Source organism: Notechis scutatus, chromosome 3, assembly GCF_049901735.1.
Source record: "Notechis scutatus isolate UNSWTSFEM ecotype Mainland chromosome 3, rNotScu1.2, whole genome shotgun sequence".
NCBI classification, from domain to species: Eukaryota; Metazoa; Chordata; class Lepidosauria; order Squamata; family Elapidae; genus Notechis; species Notechis scutatus.
In genome coordinates this window covers 94,751,457-94,775,499 of record NC_142011.1, presented here as the reverse complement: position 1 = coordinate 94,775,499, position 24,043 = coordinate 94,751,457, and the positions used below count along the sequence as shown (strand labels likewise).

Here is a 24,043-nt window from a genome sequence, read left to right as displayed (position 1 = left end):
CAGCCCTTTGGGAACATCCAACTTCTTTTGCAATTACCTTTTGAGGCTTTCCCTCCTTATGGAGGGTGTCAATGATGGTTTTCTGCACAACTGTCAGGTCAGCAGTCTTTCCCATGATTGTGATTCCTACTGAACCTGACTGAGAGACCATTTAAAGGCTCAGGAACCCTTTGCAGGTGTTATGGCTTAATTAGCTGATTAGAGTGGGACACTTTGAGCCTAGAATATTGAACCTTTTCACAATATTCTAATTTTCTGAGATTGTGGATTTGGGGTTTTCATGAGCTGTAAGCCATAATCATCTCAATTATGACAAACACGGCTTGAACTATCTTGCTTTGCATGTAATGAGTATCTCATATATTAGTTTCACCTTTTAAGTTGCATTACTGAAATAAATGAACTTTTGCATGATATTCTAATTTTTCGAGTTTCACCTGTACAATTCAAAAGACCAGATCATTTGAGGACTTCCGGTTTGCAAGCTTTCGGCGGCGGCAGGGATTTGCGACCGCGCGATCCCTGCTGCGTTCGCCACCAAGGTTCCCCCGATCCATTTGGATCTGGGGGATATAGCTGCCCCGTAGAGGCAGCTGAAGACAGGGGGGATCCGGCAAGGGGTCTGGGGGTGTCGCAAACCCCCTCCCCAGCCGGCTAAACCCCCTTTTCCCGAGGCGGAGGAAGGGCGGTCAGTAATGGCCGCCACGAAGAAAGCTGCAGCCGGACAAGCAGGTGCAGGAGGGAGAAAGCTGGAAGAACAATGAAAGTTGCTTCTAACCGGGAAAAGACGGGAGAAAGTGACCTGGAACCTTGAAGGCTGCTAAGTATACATTGTTCCTTGTGAGAGTTACAAGCTGCGAATACTCTAAAGGGGAAAGTTTTTTCTTTGTTCTACTCTCCTTCCTAAAGTGACAGCGGAGAAAAAAAAAACCTTTTTGGCTGTGAGTGGGAAGGGAGAGGGAAAAAAATTGGAGCAAAATTTGAAAATAAGGAGAAGATTGCCTAGAATTGCAAAGAGTTGTTAAACATTAAAAAACTTCCAAAAAATATATTTGAAAAGGAACTCTGTGATTACTTTAACCCCAGAAAGAGAAAGTGAAGAAGAAGAAGGTATCTAAAAGAAATAGTGTGTTTGGATTGTTTGGTGATTTTGGAACCTTTGAGAATTACTTCTGATTAAAACATCTGGGTGGTTGTTTGGAAAAACTTTTTCTCTACACAATGGCATCATCTGTGGATGGATTGAAACTTATATATCAAAAATATGAAAGAGAAAAACAAGGAGGGAAAGATGGTCTTGGCACTATTTTTAAATACTTAGAAATGGCGGTTTATACTTATGTGAAGCAGAATGAACAACAGGATGATGGGGACAAAGAAGAAGAAGAAGCCATCTTTGATGAACAAATGACTTTGATTGGAGAAGGGAAAAAGCAAGAGAAAAAGGAAAAGAGGTCTTTAAGATCTGGAAAAACAGCCCAAAAAGAGAAGAATAAGGTGAAAAGGGGACATTATGTTAAGAAACAACAGAAAGGGGGAAAGCAGAATAAAAGGGAGGTGGAGAGACAAGGGGTTAAAGAGGACAAGGAGAAGAAGAAGCAAGGGAGAAAGGAAGGGATGAGAAGCCCTAATGGTGGGGAGCAAGATGTTAAGAAGCAAAAGTTTTTCAGAGATAATGGATAAATCTTATTGTTAAAGGGATTCTAGAAAGGTACATAAGACTGCATTTTTATACCTGTATTTAGAAGTAATCATAGAAAATTAGAAATAATATGTAACTTAAAATGTGATAAAATATTTAACATAAACTAGTGAAATTTTTGTTAAGAAAAAGGGAGTACTTGTTAGGGATGTACACCCTAGCAGAACGTGCAACGGTAGTCAGTCAGGCAGGCAGATATGTGAGATAAACGTTGTTGTAGCTTACACTCAGTAAATCAGATACACTGTGCCAGTTAAATAGTTTTTATTCCAGTAAGAGTTATAGCATAGTCAAACAGTCCATATATCATACACTTAGTTCAGTCCGTCCGGGGATTATCCATTAGCAAAGTCCAGTGTCGAAAAAGAGGTCAGTAAACTCACATATAATCAGTCCAGTAATAGATCTCTTTTTGCAGTAGAGATATGAAGAAAATCAAACCTCTTTTCTTCGTTCAGCAATAGTAGGGAAAAACGCAGTTATCACCATCAATCCATCATTGTCAGCAATCCAGTAAAACGCCGGCAAACAGTGAGCTCTCTTGCTCCCTCTTATGGTGATTTTACAACCGCACCCAAAATACATGTTTTACAGTTAAAGTGATACATACACTTAAACTCACTAACATAGTTTATATATATTATTTTACCCAAACTAAGTTAGGTAACCAATGTTATTCCTAACAGTACTGTAATGAAATATGATTCAAGATTGTGATGTGGGGGGTTAATAATTTTTGGAAAGCATAAGTGTTCCCACAAAGGCATGATTTTTGAATTGAAATGGACAAAATGTTTAAGATATAAATGATTGTTAATATTAATGATTAGAATATGGTATATTAGCGAATTTTTTTGTGAAATGAGAGATTTGAAGTAGAAGAAGGAGGAACATTTTAATGAAATATTGAGCTATAATATGTGATGTGGGGGGGGGGGAATAATTATGGAAAATAGGGCTCCCATAAAAGTATGTGATTTAATTGAAAAGCAATGAGTTAAACGTTTAAGATATGAATGAATATCAATACTAATGAATAGATTTGTATTATTTTTGATAACATAGTATAATTTTAGAATGTACCAGACAGAATCCCAATGTATGTCATGTGTTTTATATTAAGTATTATAAATATAGGGGAAAGAGATAAAGGCATCATACTCCATATAGTGTACAGGAGAAGTCTTTCTTCTTTTTTTTAAAGAAGAAAAATAAATGGTTGGCTGGAATAGAACAGACAAAGAATAATAAATATTATGATACGAATTGAGAGGAGATAAATAAAATAAAATAAAATTGAGAAAATGTAAAGGAGAGGAGAAGTCATATAGAAAATTGAAAATGTTAATAAGATATGAAATGGTATTTAAAAGGAATATGAATTTGAATTTGTGTCTGTACCAAGAGTTATAACCCGGGACTAAGCAACTTTCAGAAAAGACATTTTTTATGCTTTTATGTTTTGTGTTTATGTGTATTTATGTATTGTCTGTCTTCAAAATAAAATTTGTTTAAAAAAAAAAAAGACCAGATCATTTGCATTAATACTATAAAAATTTGACAAAATGGGAAAAATGAAAGGTCTTCACATGACCTTCCTAAGATACAAAGCTTCTATTATTTTATATCTACTAGTAATATTAGAAGGAAGGGAAGGGAAGGGAAGGGAAGGGAAGGGAAGGGAAGGAAAGGAAAGGAAAGGAAAGGAAAGGAAAGGAAAGGAAAGGAAAGGAAAGGAAAGGAAAGGAAAGGAAAGGAAAGGAAAGGAAAGGGATTATAAAAGGATTAGACTTGATCAAAAAGTGATTATAAAAGGATTAGAACTGATCAATACACAGCAGGGAAAAATATGAAGTCTTGATGTATACTAAACGAGTAAGAGTGACTTAAAATGCAACTGTGATTTACAAAATATAACAACAGTATATTTGTAGACTTAGTACATAGTATTCTTTTACTTGCTGTGATTTTTAGAAAAAAAATCTTTTTTAGCTTTTTGCCAGTGTCTAACATTTTGGCCAAAGTTTTATCAAATCTGGTTCTATTTCTCAGTTTGATTCTATTTAATCACTATTTCCCAATGGGATAAAAATGCAGCCAGTGCTAAATACTCAGGTAATTCAGCCAATAGCCACAATAACTATGCATGCTTAAACTTTATATTTTTTTCTTTTAGTTATAGTATCTGATAAAAATTTTCAATATCCCTTAAAAACTTTGCCCCTCGTGAAAATATTTTTTTTTTGCATGCTCGCATTTATGCACAACATAGGATAGTCAAAGAAAATGATTTGAAATAAGTTGGAAGCATTCCCAGGATGTTCTTAAAATGTTTATCTGTTTTTTTTAATTGTATCTCCTAAAGCTTGCCCTGAATTTTACCAAAGAGGTGCCCATTTTGATGGTATTGATTATCTGTCATGGCATAGTCTTTTCTGCTCAGATGCATGTGGCCAGAAAAATACAAGGGTCATAAGAAGGACTCAACAAGGGAATGATTTGCAACATAGGGAACGTGTACTGGGACCAATTTATGTCCCTCATTCATGACATGCATCATAGGCACAGATGACCTAACACCAGATTCACTTGAGACACAATGATATAGTATCACAAGCCAGCAGGGGGTTCTCGGTTAAAGCAGATAAAACCAGACTAATTAATTGTTATATATCTTTCCCACAAATATGGCAATAAACTTTCTTTCATTCTTCTCTAATACATATTTTTATAGTAAATACAAAAGAGATATATAGAACCTAAATGTAATGTTATGACTGCCAGACTAATATTATGCTACATATTCTATTATTCAAAATGGTACCTAACACATTGATCGATACTATTTTACCCCCATCCAATGATATTTCCTACCTTGTGAATTGGAAACTATGAAGTTAAAATTAGGGATTTTATTCTGCAAGGGGGTTGAACAGAATGACCAGCCCATAAACCACTTACTTTTCAACCCCCTTATTTTTATGGCCCGCAGGGCTTTGGAAATTATAAATGCAGAGTTCACCCAAACAAACAAACAAAATCCCAAAACCCCAATCGATAAAAAGCATTGATTTTTTTCCATAAAAAAACAATTCAGCCTCAGTTTGCCAATAAGTACAGAACTATGTTTGCACTTTACACGCGTGGTTTCCAAATGTGACTTCAGTATAAAATTGAAAATAATATAATAAAAAGTTGCAGACTTATGATTACAGCTGTGAATTTGGACTGGAGGTTCGTAGCTATGATACTTTTCTCTAGATAAATCAGCCTCCTTTTCATACAAATATAAACTGAAGTAACAATATATAATGTATGACACAGAATACAGGTGAAAGATATACAAATAACTCTGTATTTTATTTATTTATTTATTTATTTATTTATTTATTTATTTATTTATTTATTTATTTATTTATTTATTTATTTATTTATTTATTTATTTATTTATTTATTTATTTATTTATTTATTTATTTGATATTGCCGCCTATTCTCCCATGGCGACTCGAGGCGCCTTACACAATGTAAAACCATATTTAAAACAAAAAATAAAAATAAAAACAATAAAAATAATAATAAAAAGAATCAAATAAATTAGTAAAGTACAATAGAACAACATTTGGGAAAACAAAAAACAAAACAAAAATAAAAACCAACTTCACCCACCCCCATGCCAACAACAGCAGATTATTATATTGCTTTACAATTTACTACAAATGTTAGGAGTAGTATTTATGTACACTGACATTAAATTAGTGTTAAGAAGAATGAGATTTTTAGGTTCTTGGGAAGAATACAAATTTACAATAGAAAAGATGCCAAAAAACTCTTTTCTGAAACATACTGAGCAAAACTGCATTCATGAAATTCTCCCATCCAAGAATAGAAATATGATTCCTGCACATTCTTCTTTTTCATTGTAGCCTCCTAAGAGGCTCATGAAGGTAGTTGGAGAATCTTCCAAATTCACAAAGTCGTAGAGCAAGGAATAGTAGAGAAAAATTAGCCCTGCACCCTAAAATTACATCTTTCTCCTTCTCCATAGCTAAAGTCTTATTAGAACTCTTCTATTTGCAAAGCAAACACTCCAATAAAATACAGTTCATAAACCAATACATAGTTTATATGAAGGAAAACAAATTGGTATTAGTTATTTATGCAACCTTTGGAATAATAATCTTCAGTGTCCTGCCTTGATAAGTCAATTTAAGGGCAGTTTAAATACTGTATAATTAGATTAATATTAAAATACGTTTGATACTACTTCAATAAAAATTGCTTCACATATATTGGCTATCTCAGGGAATCTTTACTAAGTGATGAGTACCAAATATATTACTGTGGGGGGTGCTTCTCAGAAATTGGAATATTAAACCATACAGTCTGGTTTTGCTCTATTATCAACATATTTGAGGATCATATCAATAGGATTGTCACTATGAGTTGTATTAACTGCTTTGCGTTAAGGATGTACTTCTTGGTAATATAAACCATATTTCAAATCTATTATGTTATCAGAAAATCTGCATTTTCTGGCCTGGGTTCCAGAATTAACATTTATCACTGAAATCTATATCCCATTTACAATAGTACATTGTGGATATATGTTGTCTGCCATTATACACCTTTGAAATAGTTGTGTTTATATATTAATTTGGTGAGACTTTTTTCATTTAATTCTAATTAAATTTTTATTATTTATATTACTCCATTAACTCTTTTGAATGTGCAAATTACTTTTCTTCTATTAATTAATTTAGTAACATAGCATTTATTTTAAAACCACTGGATACTATTTTAAGTGTGTCCAAAGTAAAGTGACATATTATCTTGCATTAAAATCAAAATGCAGGTTTTTATTTAAAAACAATGCTTGACGTGAATCAGTTTTTTCTTCATATTTCATAGAAAAGTAATACTGGGGAAAGCTTGGCATAATCCGTTTCTGATTAGTAATTTATATCGTTAAAGAAAGTGTCAAGCACTTAAAAAGAGAAAAAAGAATGACAGTTAATATACATGCATGTTTTTCTTCTGGCAATCACTTATCAACTTATGAAATATATATTTTAATCTAGTCCATCATTTTCTTAAAATAATTGGTTTCTTACATAAAGTATGTAGAAAATTATTATGGCTTTATTGTGAAAAATGTTTGTTCTACAATAAAAACAAGGAGAATTTCATAAGAAATCATTATATAGTTTTAAGTAGAATTCTGTTATCCTGTAAGAATATAAATAGAATTCTTAAAAACAGATGCTTCATCATAAATTAGTGTTATAGGTAAGAAATTACATCAAGAAGTTAATAGGATTGTTTGGGGGTTTTTTGTTTAAAAATCAAGCAAATCTAAAATCTATCAGATGATTTGGTACTTTTGGTTTCAAAATAAATTTTAATTCTCCAGGCAGCAATTAAGCAGAACCTTCAAATTCATGAGACAACCTGATAAGTTGCTTTACTCCGGATAAACGAGATAAATCAAGCTGTCTATAAATCTAGGTTTACATTTTAGGCCTTTCCACAAGGCCACACATCTTTTCAGGTCAACAGACTTTTGGCCATTCTTTTTCTGGCCCTGAAAGTTGCACACATCTACTCTATATTTACATAAAATTTACTCTGGCCTGAGCATCACTGGTTTCCCCTCATTATACCTATGGATTAATGCTATATGATTGGATATTGGTTCTAATGTTAAAAAGCATTTCAACTCTTCTGACATCTTAAACTTTTGCTATGTATACTTTTGCACCAGGATGTATATGTACTGCCAGTACACTGTAGCAATGAATGAAATTATTTCATCTTGGAAGGGGGATACTCCTTCTTTCACGTATGTTATTTTGAGATTCTCTCTCTACCCTTTGATTTCAATTATTTTTAAGCTCATTAAATCATTGCTTTCTTGACTGGGACAAGTATATTAACTATATTAAATCTAGATAAACTATGATCATGAAGATCCCCTCCCACTCTCTGCTCCTCATTCATCCCTTTTTTTTTTACTACGGTAGTCATATTTTCTTGGTTTTCTTTTTGTTTATTTATTGTTCTATTATTTATTTTTGCTTTGTTTAAACTTTCCTTTTATTTATTTTTTCATTTTTTATTGTTGTAAGTCACCTAGAGTAGCCCCATGGAGAGACAGATGGCAAATAAATATAATAATATTAATAAACATAAGTAGTAACAATGACATTTAACAGATCTCAGTGGGTCTGTACAGGAGCTTTTGAATACCTTCCCTCAACAGAGAAACATTCTGAGTCACATTGATACCTCTACATCCATTTGGAAAATATATAAAAAGAAAGATAATAGGAAATTTTGGATTTTGTCTCATGTCAGTAATTCATCAACTTCTAAAACTTAGTGATGTAAAAAAATAAGTCATATAAGTCATGTTTCATATCTTAATCCTGCAGAAGTACAGTTTCAAATATTTTTATCTGTATAAAGCAGTGCCAAATATGGCATGTTTTCAGTTTGAGACTGTACTATTACAACTGGATTTAATCTTCAAACGATCCTATTTATTTAATTAAACAGCAACAACATATTGTCTTGCTTAATTATTAGAGAGGTAAAGAATAATACATATTTAGCCTCTTACCAGCAATAATCCAGGAGATGTGGTGGGAGTACCGGGATGTATATATGCTGCCAGTACATTGGATATAGCAATGCAGCTGACCCATGAATACAAGCAGTTAACTAGAATTCAAAGGAGACACAGCAAAAGTGTGATGTTATAAGAAAAGAAAGAAAACATTGTATTAATCATGTCAGCAACAATAAACCTGCAATTATATGTACATACAATATTCAGATAAACATTGAATTTCTATGTACAACAGAAAGGTTGTATTACTGTCAGTCACATAATGAAGTATCAGTAATAATCAGAATCTCATAAAGAGATGTAGAAATAGTTATCTTCTACTGAAAGGAAACCACTTTTCAATCTATAAATGTTTCTTCATATATTCATTCATAGGCAGAATGTTGTCCCTCAGAGGGACAAAGCACATTGTATAGTCTCTCTTTATTGTAGTATGAACCAGAACATAAGAAAGTAAATTGTACTGAAAAATCTTTCATGATAAAGGATTAGATTCATAGCAGAACTTTGGGTTTTTGTACATCAGTTTGTTTGACAAGTTTATAAACTTCAGTTTCACACGCATAAAGAGTGAGACAGAGACACAATAAAGGAGAATTGGTACAAGATTAGCTAAATTATCAAAATAAAGCTTCCAAAATACTTACTGATTTTCAGAAATACAACTGGCCATTTTAGAAAAAGAAATACAAGTTTTTATGAGCATTACAAAAATGCCAGCAGACAGTTAAAATGGAAGGGCAAAAATATGATAATTCTATGTGTATAATTGTGGCTTTCCCACAATTTCAGTCAGTCAATCAAACTAAAATTTAGAATCACTGACACAAATATAAAATCACAGTATTACTAAACTGCGTAATTGTGCTTATGGAACGTAAAGTATAATATAGAGTTATACAGAACCAAATCAGTGTTAATACATACTATGGAAAAAAGCTAAAAACCAAAATCAACACAGAATAATATAAAGTTATTATTTTTTGAGCATTGATATTTCAGCTATGTCTACTAAGGGGCACATTTGCAACATAAAGGATGCTCATAAAATGAAATGCACATACATAGCTAATAACTACAATGTTAAGACTAAAATTGGATTAAACTTCCCACAAGCAACAAAGCACCATTCTCCTCAGAAGCTTCCAACTCATCAGATGACTTATGCATATACATGCATGTCTTATCCATAGTGGTCTCCAACCCTTCCCAGGCAGCTATAACCAGCCCAAGATTGTGCACCCCACTCCCTTCTTAACGAAACAATAGTCTTTTTAGTAAATGGAAGAAAGAGAAGGCTCTCTGAGATCTTGGTTTGGTTTGAGGCCAGAATAACCTCTGAGATAACAACACCAGCTGCAGTCCTTGCTATGCAGGGGAAGGTATGGCAGAAGTGGCCCAGGTACAGAGAACAAACATTATGCCAAGGATAATATCCCAGAGAGAAAATGCTATTAAAACAAACAAATGGGTCCAAGCTGGCACTACTTTAAAATCTTCCCTGAATAAAATGCTAAACAGGAGTCTTACTTTTATTTAATGAGGAGTTAAGTCTCTACTAACAATTATCCCAGGAGCCTCAGTCTGTTTTACAATTCACTAAGGGTACAAGGAATACATCTTGCACATAATACCCTGAACTTCTTAAGTGTTAGCCTAGCTCATATTATTAAGAGAGCTATTTGAACTATGAGGGAGATTAACAACAATGTGTTTCTGAGGACAAACCGATTGCAAAAGAAAGCCAGATGCAGCCAACAGATGAATTTCACATGAAACAGATCCTAATTCTCAGAAGGCACTGTATGGTCACAATAGCCAGAATATAATCTATTGCTCTGCTTTCTCTTTGTAAATCTCTGCTTATTAACTATGTATTTCCTGATGCTATAATAATGTACATTTATTACAGCATTCTGACCGCAATGAGCTCAGAAACACAAACTTGGCATCAAGTACGGAATCTTTGTTTACACAGCAGTGAGAATTCTGCATAAGCATATTTTATAGCAAACATGGCAGAGGATGAAGATATATAAGCACCAGAATGTAATTTTTCTTATCATTAGATAGTGGCTCACACAAAAGAAAACACCTGTATACATTACTGTACAAACTAGGGTCATATTAATGAACAAAAGAGCCAATCTATCCATACAACAAGTGTCTGACATTCTGCAATTGCACAAAACCAACTAAACATAGCATTTCCTGCCTAATGCATTGGCAACTCACAATTCAGTTGTCGAAGATCCCTACCATAGGGCCTGTCAGGAGCATGACTCAAAAAGAAAAAAATAACAGAGGATTCTATAACACTCCTCCTGAGTGTGATGTGCACAATAATATTAATAGCTAGGATAGTTTGGAAAAGAAAGTATGTGTGTAGGCATATGCATACACATATTAGGCTTATGTGAAGTAGTACCATTTTGCAAAGGCTCCTTAACTTCAGTTGATGGGTTGAGCTGCTTGTATGTTGTGTCTTGACACTGAAAAGCAAGGCACCTAACTATGATTTCTCAAGGTATGATTTCTCTGACTGGCTAATATATTTCAGTGGAAATATCTTTTGCAAAGCTATGTGGCCCTTAGAGGTATCCCAGGGGTCTAATGCAGCTAAGCATTAGCTTAGAGCCAGTTTAGTTTATGTTAAGGCACCAGGCTTGAAATCAGGAGACTGTGAGTTCATTCCTGCCTTAGGCATGAAAGCCAGCTGGATGACTGTGAGCCAGCCTTAGCCCAGCCCACCTCAAAGGATTGTTGTTGTGGGGAAAATAGGAGGAGGGAGAAGTATTAGGTATGTTTATGATATCTGCAGTGTCCAGGAGTTAAGTAATCACCATATACAACCTTCACAGTTGCCTTTTGACAAGCAAAGTCAATGGGAAAGCTGGCAGGAGGTTGTAAATCATGGTCAGTTGGTGTCTCACTTAAAAAGGTTGTAAAAGAAAGGTTGTAAAATTGGATGTGGCCACGTAATGCTTCACTTAATTACTTCTTCACTTAACAACCATTTTTTCTGTACCAATTGTGATTGTAAGTGGAGGACTAATCTATAAAGGTGGGATAAATATAAATAAATAAGCAATGATTTTAACGTAGTTCCTTATAGAGACCCAGGGGTGAAGAGAGGATGAAATGAGCCATATCTTTCTATACTGCAGATAAAAGGCAAATGTAAGTCAACAATTCAAAATTAAATATACATACTTACATACACACAATGAATCTGTGTAAATCCTTAAAAGAATGTTTCACTTAAAATTTCAAAGATTTCAAATCATCCTTTTAAATATGATTCCATTTGTAGGAACTGTATTGGTGTCACCAATATACATCGCACCAATCATTTTATTGGCTTCTAATGTTCTTCTATGTGTACAGAAATAAAGTAAAGTAACCAGAAATTCCAATTTCTGGGATTGAATGCCTTGCTTTTTTAATGTAGAGAAAGTACATTTCCTGTAAGTGGATCACCCCAGCAACCAAAGTTACTTTTATTAATATATCATAATAATAAGTCTGCCCATCTTACAAAAATGTGACTGAATGACATGCAACAGTTAAGGAAGTACCACTCCATTACACAGCTATAAGGTTATCAACTGTTAGGGGTAAAGCGTGGTAGCTCAGACATATAAAGTAAAATAATAAGCAAGGCATAAGGAATAAACAAATCAAGTTCTGGATCTATAAGATGATACTATAAAAGGAAAGATTATGGATAAAAATAATACTTTGTTGTCTTCAGCAAAGAGCAGTGCCATTTCCAAAAAGGGGTGGGACACAGGCCACCTGAACTGGGGGTGGCCAAGAAAGCTCAGGTACTTCTGTCAGATATTCCTACTTCATGTTTTCAGAGGCTTTTATTTCTTAAATATGAATGCAATCAACAAGCCAAAGTTGTTTCAGAGAAATCAGCTTCCACTTTAGAATTAAGCAAATCATTTGTGTTATGAATTTCTGGCCTAAATTAGGAGCAGAGAAAATGCTTTTTTTAAAAAAACCCATAAAACAAGAGATTACAATTTTGAACAGCATAATACACTCTCATTCAGATTAATCTAACAGGATTAAATATGGAAAAGAAGGAAGTCTGAAAGCCCCTGAGGGATATCATAAGGGCAAATTGCCAAAAAATGAAACATGAGCCAGTGAGGAAAAATTGGAGGCTATAGTACTACCAAGGGACTTAAATGTTCGACAGTTGGAGCTTCAGTAATGTGTGAACTGAGGGTTACTGTATCAAGATACTCTGTTCACTGACACATGGAATGTCACTATTGACCACCAAACAGCCCAAGCTTGACAGTTATGCTCCAGTCAGCCAAAGATGTCATAATTTCTTAGTTAAGCTGCCCATTTCTGATTAATTTTTGTTTTCTTACCTCTGTAGAATAGCTCCAATTTTACAGAGTGCCATTACCATCCCCTTTGCTGCTTGCTGTTTTAATTGCTGTTTTCTTGCTATAGAGATAATTTAATGTTTCTGCAAATGAATTGCTTGCAATTCTCCATAATGTGTATTCCTTTGGATGCATTTCCAATTACTTTCCCATACAATTTATCTAATAGTCACTATTCTAATCATAGTTCTTAAGCCATTAAATACAATGCTTTCTAGTGATTTTTACATGCAAAGAGACAGGAGATTAGATATTAAACCCTTAGCAACTCTACCCAGGAAATGGGTTAGTCATGGATCTCATGCCTACTGATTAGTCACAGCTATTTAAAATAAGAATGGAGCACAGTTAAGCATAGATAATTTCATCTAAACTGAACTACCCTTTATTAAATGCTAGACTTCTAGATTGTACTACTCCTCTTCTGAAAAATAACCTAGAAATATAATCACTGTCATAAATCTAAAAACTCAGACATTTATTTGTTTATTATAGTATGTCCTTCTAATAATAATTATTGCATTTAAGATTTCAGGTATTTTCCTGAACTTTGCTATCTTTCTAGTATTTTCAAGAGTGGAACAAACAAATACCTGAAAAGGAGTAGATTTCTTTTGAAAAAGTCATACATTAGTCTTTCACTAAACATAGATGCAAATTTCCTTTGACACAAGTATATAGAACCGTATTAGTGTTTTAAATATATATTAATAAAGATAAAACTTGCCCAAAACAAACTCAGGTTTTAGTATTTGTCACCTGTTATTATTATCTTACGATGTATAATGTCACTCCATCTCAGTCCTTTTTAAATCCTTTTTAATTTTCAAAAATCCCTGTTGGTTCAAATAGGGGTGGATGGATGATGGGGGGGGGAGTATAAATGTTTTGTTTTGTAGCATACCAACTTCTGTAATGTCTGTATGCAGACATTATTCACATTACGTAATGTGCATTTTACTTCACAGACTGTAGTATTTTAGATTTAGAGTACACAATTTAATAATATATATTGTTAGAGTAGCTTATGTTACACTTTTATTTTAGAAACTCCTTCCTATTTTGGTATTTTATCTCACCTACTTGATATTAACATATTTTTTGGTGTATAAGACACTCCTCCTTCCCAAAAAAGTGGAAATGTCTGCGCATCTTATATAGCGAATGTTGCCAAAGTCTCACCCAACCACCTGTCCCCACCCTTCAGACATTCTGTAATGTCCGTATGCAGATGAATCTGCATACAGACTGGAGGCTGAACAACTAGCCTTGTGGTGCAACCAGAATAATCTTGAACTAAATACACTCAAAACCGTAGAAATGGTGGTAGATTTTAGGGAAAACCCTCCTATACAACCACCTCTTACATTATTAGACAACACAGTATCAACAGTAGAGACCTTCAAGTTTGTAGGTTCTATCATATCTCAAGACTTAAAATCTTTAATACAAATTATTTTTTAAAAAAAGAAAAACGTACATTAAATGCTGACATTTTCCTGGAGATAACTGATGTGCAGCAAGTGCTCTACATAACACATTCTTTTATTTTTTTCATGCATGAAAATTATTTCTGTACATGTGAAAATGAGAAAATACGTTGCAGTGGGAAGAATCCTGTGTATGATACTTCATATTGAAAGGCACAATTTTTTTCAAAACTATCAATTTGCAAATGTCTTTGCAATTTCAATTGCAAAGTATATTGGTAAATTGCCAGTATATTATATCTGGTACCCATCAAGATTCCCTATTTCAAATTATTACATTTCTATTTCCGTTTATTGACAAATAAATAAATAATAAATAATCTCCTCCCAAATAGATGAATACATTCATGAGAAGAAAGAAACAAAAATAAACATGGACTGTGTTAATAAATCCTATACGTGATTGGGTTAAAATAAAATATGTAATGTTGTATTTTTAAAAAGCTAAAAAGGAAATTCTTGCTAGATATGTAAAATAGCTTTTTGGGAAAATGATATTAGCATAAAATATAAGGAGTCTTATGGTTGATATTAAAGTTATTCAAAACATTGTATTCATTACTCAATGTATTCTACAATTGCATTATATTTTGTCTGGGGAAAATTTTTTCTAACTTTCCCCAACCTGAAATAGCAGCAAGCTGAAAACTAATCTTAGATACTTTATGGCTTGACAGTGCATACGCTATCTTGTCAGCATTTTCACTTGTGCTATAACCTCAAAAGAAATAGCTGTGAAGATGCAAATAGGGAACCAATGTGATTGTTTGATGGAGCAGAACTAGGGAACAATAGGAGAAACATCACAAATGACACTTATTTTTTAAATTAGAGCTGCAGAAATTCAGAAGGAATCCAATTTCCTAATGCTCAAGATATACAATTCCACCAATGCCCATAAAAGTATGAGACTTTGAAATCTGGATGCATGAAAGATATTAAGAAACATTATTTCTCAACAGTTAACATCTATCGCAGGAGTACACTAAAAAAACCACAGGACATTTGTTTTCTATCAACAAATAATTAATAAGCATAAATTTATTTTTAATGTGACTCCAAATTAGATTTGCTTAAATCTTTAATAATACTTATGTACACATATTGTATATATGATGAGCAAGATATTAGAAAAAAAAAATACTATCTACGCTTGAAAATTTGTTAGCTTTTATATTTTCAGAGATCACTTATACATAATCCTAGACTTGTGACCATACATTCAGCACCGATTCAAAGTTACGATGGGGATGAATGAAAGGATTTATAACTGGTTCCTGAAGTTATGGCTGTTGCACAGTCCTGTGATCAAAATGGGGGCACATGGCAGTCCACTTGCACTTACAACCACAGGAGTGCTCCAACTTCCCTCACCCACCTATCTCTCACCATCTATGTCCTTTCCCGCTCCCCACTCTGCAACTCCTGCTGCCCTAGCTGACATTTACCATCTCCCTTCTCCTGCTGCTGACCTAGCATGTCCAGTCTGGCCCTTCGCAAAGCAGTTGTTGGCCTTATGAGGCTTTCTTTGTCTGGTTGCTCACAGTGGTTTGCAAGACCTGAGGAAAATGGCCTCATGAGGCCAGCGGCTGCCTCACTAATGGCCAGGCCAGGAATGCCTGTTAGCGGTGAGAACAAGAAAATGGCAAATGTCAACTAGGGCACAGGACAGCAGGGGACTCAGATTGCATGGTAACAAGGGCAACTATGGGCTAGACTGGGGTGGCTGAAGTTTCCTGGGATGGCAGAAGTCTCTTTGCACCTTGCTGCTACACTAAGCTAGAACTGGGCTTCATGATACAAAGGGCTTCACATTGCACTGCAGCTCAGGAGCTTTTGCAACCCCAGAACTGTGGCATGCTAAGAAGTCCCTTTGTGTCATGCTGATGGGTTGGGCTAGGGCTGGTCTTCATGCTGCCTTGCAACACCCACGGGATCTTGCAGTTCACTAAAAAAGCCCCTTTGTGCCATGCGGTTGGGATGGGCCATCTGAGGCTTTGAGAGTGGCTGTGGCTTTGCATTGAGGTTCAGGTGCTTTTGCAGCTCCAGAACCAAAGTATGCCCAAAAGCCTCTGAGCTGCAGTGTATTCTTTCCCAGCCTCCCTGTGAGTGCACACATGTACACACATATGCTGTATGGTCTTCCCTAGCCTTCCTGAATCAGCACAAAGTCCAACTTGCATCTCACAGCAGTATCCCCTAATTCACATGAAGCCTGTGCCCGGCCTACCAGGGTTACTTCCTAATCCCCATAGCAGCCCCGCACTCCTTACCTTGGATTTCCTTCAATTCCCATCTTAACAACACACATGTCTAGAATTATGGTAGCCGCTAGGACTACCAGGATTGCTGTCACTAAGTAGTGTGTTCACATGTTATCACGCTTTATGATCACATCATTTAGTGACAAAAATTACTATCCTAACCATGATCATAATTCAAGCTCTATCCTTATTCTGTTTATTCATTAAATTCATATAATATAAGTGAATGATCTGAAAAATAAATTTGATATCATGCTGAAACAGTTTCCTTATCCCTTGGCATTTAGCTTTCCACAAATATTGTATTTAAGTCATTTCAGAAATTTTATGTAAAACTACGAATAAGTAACTTGAAGAATATTTATGAAATCAATAGCAATATTATATCAATCAATTTTATTTATGGCCAAAAGGCCAAAAAGAAGTTACAAGCATACTCTAAACTTGGCACTGAATAATATAGTTTAACAAATAAAATACAGAAATATATTTTAGTACACTTAAACAGTGCATTTCTTTGTTCAAAAATAAATTCCTATCTTTTGAACTTATGTTGCCACATTAGATAACAATTATCCTTCCTAATACAATGTGATATTCATACCCGCTTTATTAGTTAAATTTTAATAAAGTCTTTAAACAAAGCAGTTTTATTTATATATTTTTAAAAATTATCAATTAACTTTTCACTTACTCAAGAAACTTAAAAGCCTAATGAAAATCAGCTTTTTATGTTTCTTGGCTTAACAATGACTAAAAATGGAATTTAAATCAAAACATGGGAAACATGGTATTGCTAATTTCACATGTTTACAGAACATAGATACTCAAATATGTTATATTTATATTGGAAAAATACAATATATTTAATTCTAAAATCATGTTGATTTAAGACAGCAAGATTCATTTATTCCTATAATGGTTTTCTTTGGATGGTTACTAGTTACTCTCTCAATTATATTCCTCAAAGCTACAATAATTTGATTTTAACATACTCTTATCCCAACAATTACGTCCACATTATTTGCTAAATTGTTTTGCTGATAAATTCTAGCAAAATGGTCACTCAATTTTGTCATGTTATTTAAGACATTCTCAACTGTTTAAAAGTTATTTTTAAAAGCTTAATATTTCTGTTATTCTTATATCGCCATGTTAATTTAACATTTATTCTTCTTCATATCCTAAAACACAATTGATTTTTGGATTAAAAAAGAAAAGCTGAAATGACATTGCTTTACTTGTTTTATAAAGGACAAGCAAAATGCTCCCTTTTTATGATCCAGAAAGATAAAAAATTTACTAACACTCATCTAAAAGCCAATTGAAAGCATACAGGTCAGTTGACAGAAAACATATGATTTGTTTATTTGCTTATTTGTAACTTGCCTTTATTATTTATACAAATAACTCAAGACGGCAAATATCTTCCTCTTCCTATTTTCCCCACAACTGCAACCTTGTGAGGTGGGTTGGACTGAGAGAGAGTGACTGGTCCAAGTCACACAGCTGGATTTCATGGCTAAGGTGGAATTTGAACTCACAGTCTCCCACATTTTAGCCTGGTGCCTTAACCGCTAAACCAAAGGGTGAGAATGGGAAGAAAACACCAGACACAGTGTGCCAAAATAGAAACTAAGATTCCACAATGGGATTTATCATATAGAGAACTAGGAGAATAACTTTTTTTCTTAATAAAAACCATGTTTGCCAAATCCAGAAGTTACCAATTCATCTTGTATTGTTCCCCACATATAACCTTCTGCTTTCTTAATGCAGCAATAAATAAGCCATCCTGTGAATTCTATTCTGTTCTTTGCCAGAATGCTATATTTCTGTACTTCTCTCTTACATGAGATAATTAAGTCTGAATACTTGTAAATGATTCTAGATTCAGGCTACTATAAATACTGAGGTGAAGAGGTGAACAACTAGCATTATGAAGCAGCTCACTGCTTACTTTTTCCATTTGTACTTTCCAGTAAGCTCTTTGTGTCTCTGACACTATACCTAAGCTCTATGCATATTTACAATTTCAGATCCAAGGCCAACTCCAAGCTGAAATCAAGTACAAATCAGTTCATGTTTCTACTCGTAGCAGCTTGTTTTCAATCTTGGCAGCCTTTTGCAGTGGAAAGACTGATTTCTCGGTCTTCTATGTCTTCCAGGACACTGAAAGATTGATATTCCCATGGCTTGAATTTTTTACAAGGCAATCCTTCTCCTCTATCTCCTAACTGGTCTGGCAACTAAGCTTGCCAATGACTTAAGTGTGATGTATGAACCATCCCCAGATGGTGCCCCTTTCTGAGGCTCCACTCAACGTACAGGAGGATGCAAGGCACAGGTCCAAGGAAGGAAAAGAAATAATTCCTATCCCATTTATTTTAAGTCAGCTTTGCCTGGTGGTAAACCTCTATGCCAGGAATTGGGAATAGATGAGTGTTAGCCGGTTCCTTGTGTCTTTTGTTCTTACACTTTCTCAGAGGGGTAACCACAAGAATGGAAGAGAGGGTAGAGAAAGAGTTACTGGTCACATAGCAGAAGAGATAGAGAATAAGTAAACTATTGGGGCTGTTTGTTCTACTCTGGCATGTTTGATAAATAATTTTGAATTTTTCTTAGAGACAAAGTTGGTTGATGTCCTCATAAAAATTGCAATCTCAAGAAATCAAAGCATTCCCGAAAGGAAGAGAATTGATGCCTGTTGCCTTTTGTCCATATACCAGTGCAAAAGATATTAATTAATGAACAATGAGATCAATAACTATTATGCTACAATATATATTCATTGGTAATATACGTGTCAATTATAATTACAAAACATGCGAATTAAAGAAAAAATGTCCAAAACATTCAAAATAACTTTCAAATTAAGAAGCAGGTGGGCCTCAACTATATATAATATGACATTTTATGAAAATTGTAATTAGATGGTATAAAGTTCTGAAATTTCTGCTAACTGTATGAAAAAGAAAAGATGATGAATAAATAAAAATTTGAAGAATTAATTTTTTTTATTAATATACAGGTAATTAAAAATATAAAATAATCAATTTTAAATATGTATGCATTGTGCATATTTAGTTAATGATGGACAATGTAAATATTGATACATAAGGTAACTGAAAAGGAATGTTATTAAAAATTTCCTTATTAGATTTTAAAAGATACAGTGCATTTAGACCAAAAACTTTAATGACTTCATTAACAATTACTTGTCTAAATACAGAAAAATGGCTATGCCTGTGTATCATAGTTCCTTAATTTTGAGAGACAAAATAGCATCTGTATTTTATTTTAAATAACCTTAACTTACTAACTCAATGGTAGTGCCGCAAAAAAATGCAAGTGAAATAAATAAATACCTCTGAAATACATGTTTTAACATAAAATAATCATCTTCACTTCTAATACTGACCACATCTAGCACAAAAGAAATTTTGAAATGAGTAAGTGGAAAGAAATAACATTTTCTTGCAGATTAGTCTAAAGAAAGGCAGCTTGTAAAAAAAGAAAAAGCCCAAAGCAGCCCCTTTGCAAAAAGCTCCAGGGTGGGGCAATGCTTTGCGTTCCAAAGCAAAAAACAATAGCAGCAAAGTCAAAGGATTTTTCTTTTCTTTTTTTCTTTTTTTTTTCTTTTTTGCATGCTGCGACTCTGGACTGGTTTGAGGTTTTTCTTTTTTCACAGTACAAAGCCCAGCTGGGGCCAGGAGTTTTTTGGTGTGTCTCAATTCAGGCGTTGCTTTTGGATTTGGGTTTGTTTTTCAAAGCGTGAAACCAAGGCCAGCTTGGTCCAGCAACCAAACCAGGTACACCAGAAATGAAAGCAAAAAGATAGTGAAGGTCAGCTGGGACAGCAAAGGGCAAGGTAGCAGGAGCGTTGGTGTGCAAGCTGATATTGTCAACTGCAGCTGGGACTAAGCTGGAGGGGGGGAGAGGCTGGGACTTCTGGAGCTGCTTGGCACCCCACAAGGAAGGATGCAAGGTGGACAAAAGGATAGATATGAGGGGGAGATAGGAAGGTGGAGGTATCCTCTTACTTTATGGAGGCTCAAGGTTGGGAGGGGCCAACCCCAGAATGGCCTGGATTAGGGTGGGCAATTGCTTAATGACACATGATTCTTGGTTAACGATAGTAATGGAGACTTCTGGGATTCCATGGCTAAGCAATGCACTCACATCATTTCACTTTATGACTACATTGCTTTGTGATGGAAAGTCCGGTCCAATTGTGGTCGACAATCAAGAACTATCCATTCTTCTTAGTTACCAACATTTGATGGATGTAATCTACAATTTGGTCCACTTATACATGTTGCCAGGCTCACTTGCTATTTTTCATCCCACTTCAAAATTTGTTGAAAAGGTTTGGATAAAAAAAGTTAATTTTGAAAGGATGTATTCCTAGGGATAAGTATTATAGCAATTACCTCAATGGTAGTCTGGATCTCGGCAATTGGGAATGCTTGGCCAAAGATTTGGTCTAGTTAATATTTGCGAGTGAGACAGATTTTGAGGGTTCTGGTCTGGACTTGAAAGTCATAACATCCCAAGAAAAATAATAGCGAGAAAATTGCATGAAATATTAGTGAAATCATAACAGTTGAACTTATTTTAAAGATACCTTTATAATTTTTTTTAGTTCCTACCTGCTGACAAAAGATGTTTGGGGATGCTATTCTGAGAAAAGGACAGGAATGAATATCAATATATATATATATATATATATATATATATATATATATATATATATATATATATATATATATATGTGTGTGTGTGTGTGTGTGTGTGTGGAAAATGTGTTCTTTTTCACTGAAGTTATTATTAGCAAATTATTTCAGCACTTTGCAGGTGAAAAAAAAACAGAAGTATGTCAAAATAAATACACTGGCAACTATAAACAATAAACTGCTGCAGAGAGAAATGCAACACATTAAAAACATTTTTAAAGTAACAGAAGGTAACCATCTGTCTACAGTCTAAATATTTAATTAATGCTCATTTTTAAAAAATTAAAAATGCCGCAAAATGTAAGGGAGCTAACATATACACAAACAGTACTGTACTTTTAAAAGTATCATGAAAGTGAAATAAATATTTGAAATTAATAGAAAATAATAGGAATCTACATTTCTTTTGATAATAGATTATATTGAAATGATATAGTCATTAAAATAGTGTGCTATTTGTGGAAATTCTTTTCACAATTTTTTCTGGTTTTCTAACATTAGTTTCAAATGGCAAAAATCAACCTCCAGAAAGCACTGAAAAATACTTTAACTTTACTTGCTATAGTAAACTGGATTAAGGATTGGGTTAAATTAGAAAATAGAAGGTTATTAGTATTAGAAGGTTTTGATCTCCAACTTGGCTCGCACACTTTCATGTGGGATGGAAAATCTAAATAACATTCATATTTCCAAAGGCACCATGTAAGAAATGTGTTGTTCAATGTCGGGGAAAGATTTAAAAAAAACACTACCCAAAGGTTCCATTGTGGCTATCTACATTGGAAGCAGTCACACATCCAAATGTATTGGATTATGAAAACATTGTCAGGTATAAAGATGTATTATATGACACTCTAGAGCTTAAAAACAGGAACCAAATACAAATTCAAGGAAAGGAGATAGCATGGTGGCCCTTTGTACAAATACAAACCCATTATTAAAAAAGATAGAGAACAATTTGACTTTAATATGACCCTACAAGAATTAGATAAAATATGGCTAGGAGAGGAATAGAAAACAATTAGTAAAATATACAAATATCTTTTGGACTACAAATTAAAAGAAGAAACAGTCACAAAATCTATGATAATTTGGGCCAAAAACGTGGGTCATAGTTTTGAATTAGAAAAGTGGGAACACATTTGGCAAACAAATTACAAATTAATCATGTCAGTCTTGTATAAAGAAAACTTATATAAAATGGTTCATCGCTGGCACCTACCTCCTGCGAGACTGGCTAAGATGTTCCCCAACCTACCAACCAACTGTTGGAAATGTAACTACGCACAAGGAACATATTTTCACATGTGGTGGACTTGCCCATGTGCTCAGAAATTTTGGAGAAATATTAGAAATTGGATTTTAATTATAACAAAACAAAATTTAAAATTTGAACCCAAAACCTTTCTGCTAAGTATGATAGATTCAAACATGGAGAAAAAATATCAATATTTAATTTTGCACATCATAACTGCACATTAGTACATCTAGGAATGGTAGTTGTTTGTTCAAGTACACATTTGTTATTTGGCCCCATGGAAAAGAAAACCTAAGCAATTTCCTAACACACCTAAACAGCACACACTCAAAAATCAAATTCACCATGGAAACAGAAACAAACAAACAACTACCATTCCTAGATGTACTAATTTACAAAAAAACAGATGGCACACTAGGACACGCCATATACCAGAAGAAAACACACACCAACCGCTACCTCAATGCCCAATCCCACCACCACCCAGCACAGATAAACTCCATGACCAAAACACTAATTGCCAGAACCAAACGCCTGGCAGACAAGACACACATAAAGACTGAAATATGCACCCTGACTAAAGTACTGACAGCCAACAGCTTCCACAAAAGCAAAATCACTGGCCTGATCCACAAAAACACACTGAGACATAATGGAGACCTAGAAGATGAACAGACCTATGGAACAGCTGTCCTGCCCTACATAAGAGGTATTACAGACAAAATCAGTAAGATACTACACAGGCATCACATCAAGACTGCCTTCAAAACAGAAAAATAGCAGCCATCCTAAGAAACCCCAAAGATAAAATTGACCTGGAAAACCAAGGCATATATGAAGTCCCCTGTGCATCATGCCCGGCCACATACATTGGACAGACCAATAGAAGAATTAGTACCTGCCTGGATGAACACAAAAATGCAGTAAAAAAGCTGGAACACACTTCCTCACTAGTCCAACACATGAAAGCCACAGGTCATAGCATCGACTTCAATGGCACCAAAACCCTAGCCACTATAGAAAACCCCAGCTACAGAATTATATAAGCCGTAGAGATTGAAAAAAACCCTGAAAGCATGAATAGAAGAGATGACTCCACCAGACTGTCAATTATCTGGAAGCCTGCACTCACAAACAAAAAAATCTCCACACCACAAGCCAGGCAAACACCTGGGCACAAACAGACCCCCCCTGATACCTCCAGCTCAAACACACCCCAACCAGGCACCCAGATGAAACCTAGCTTCCTAACAAATGATAGCTGTCCGTTTACTCAGAGCCAAGCCGCACTAAAAGCCTCCAATACAGGAAACACAATGTTGCCACCCAATCAAGACAAAAAAAGCTACAAAACAGACAGAAGATATTAGAAATACCAATCAAGCAGAACACAGCAAACTCCAAGACCAATAAACACAGACCAAGACTCTCAACCAATCAGGATGAAGAAAAAACCATTCTGGCACAGCAGTAGGCTAGCACCAAATTTAAAAAAGAAACGGCTGTGAAAGTCTGACTCAGAGATGAACACAATACAGAAGCCTGATGATGGCAG

General features: G+C 34.5%; 1 protein-coding gene across 3 annotated transcripts in view; it reads right to left on the bottom strand.

The window, feature by feature from the left end:
- Positions 1–24,043, bottom strand: part of DENND1B (DENN domain containing 1B) — a 213,437-nt gene that overhangs the window by 64,924 nt on the left and 124,470 nt on the right. For all 3 annotated transcript variants that reach the window (XM_026671732.2, XM_087960788.1, XM_087960789.1), the window contains one exon: positions 8,323–8,423. In XM_026671732.2, the coding sequence (XP_026527517.1) occupies positions 8,323–8,423 (101 nt within the window). The remainder of the gene's footprint in view (positions 1–8,322; positions 8,424–24,043) is intronic.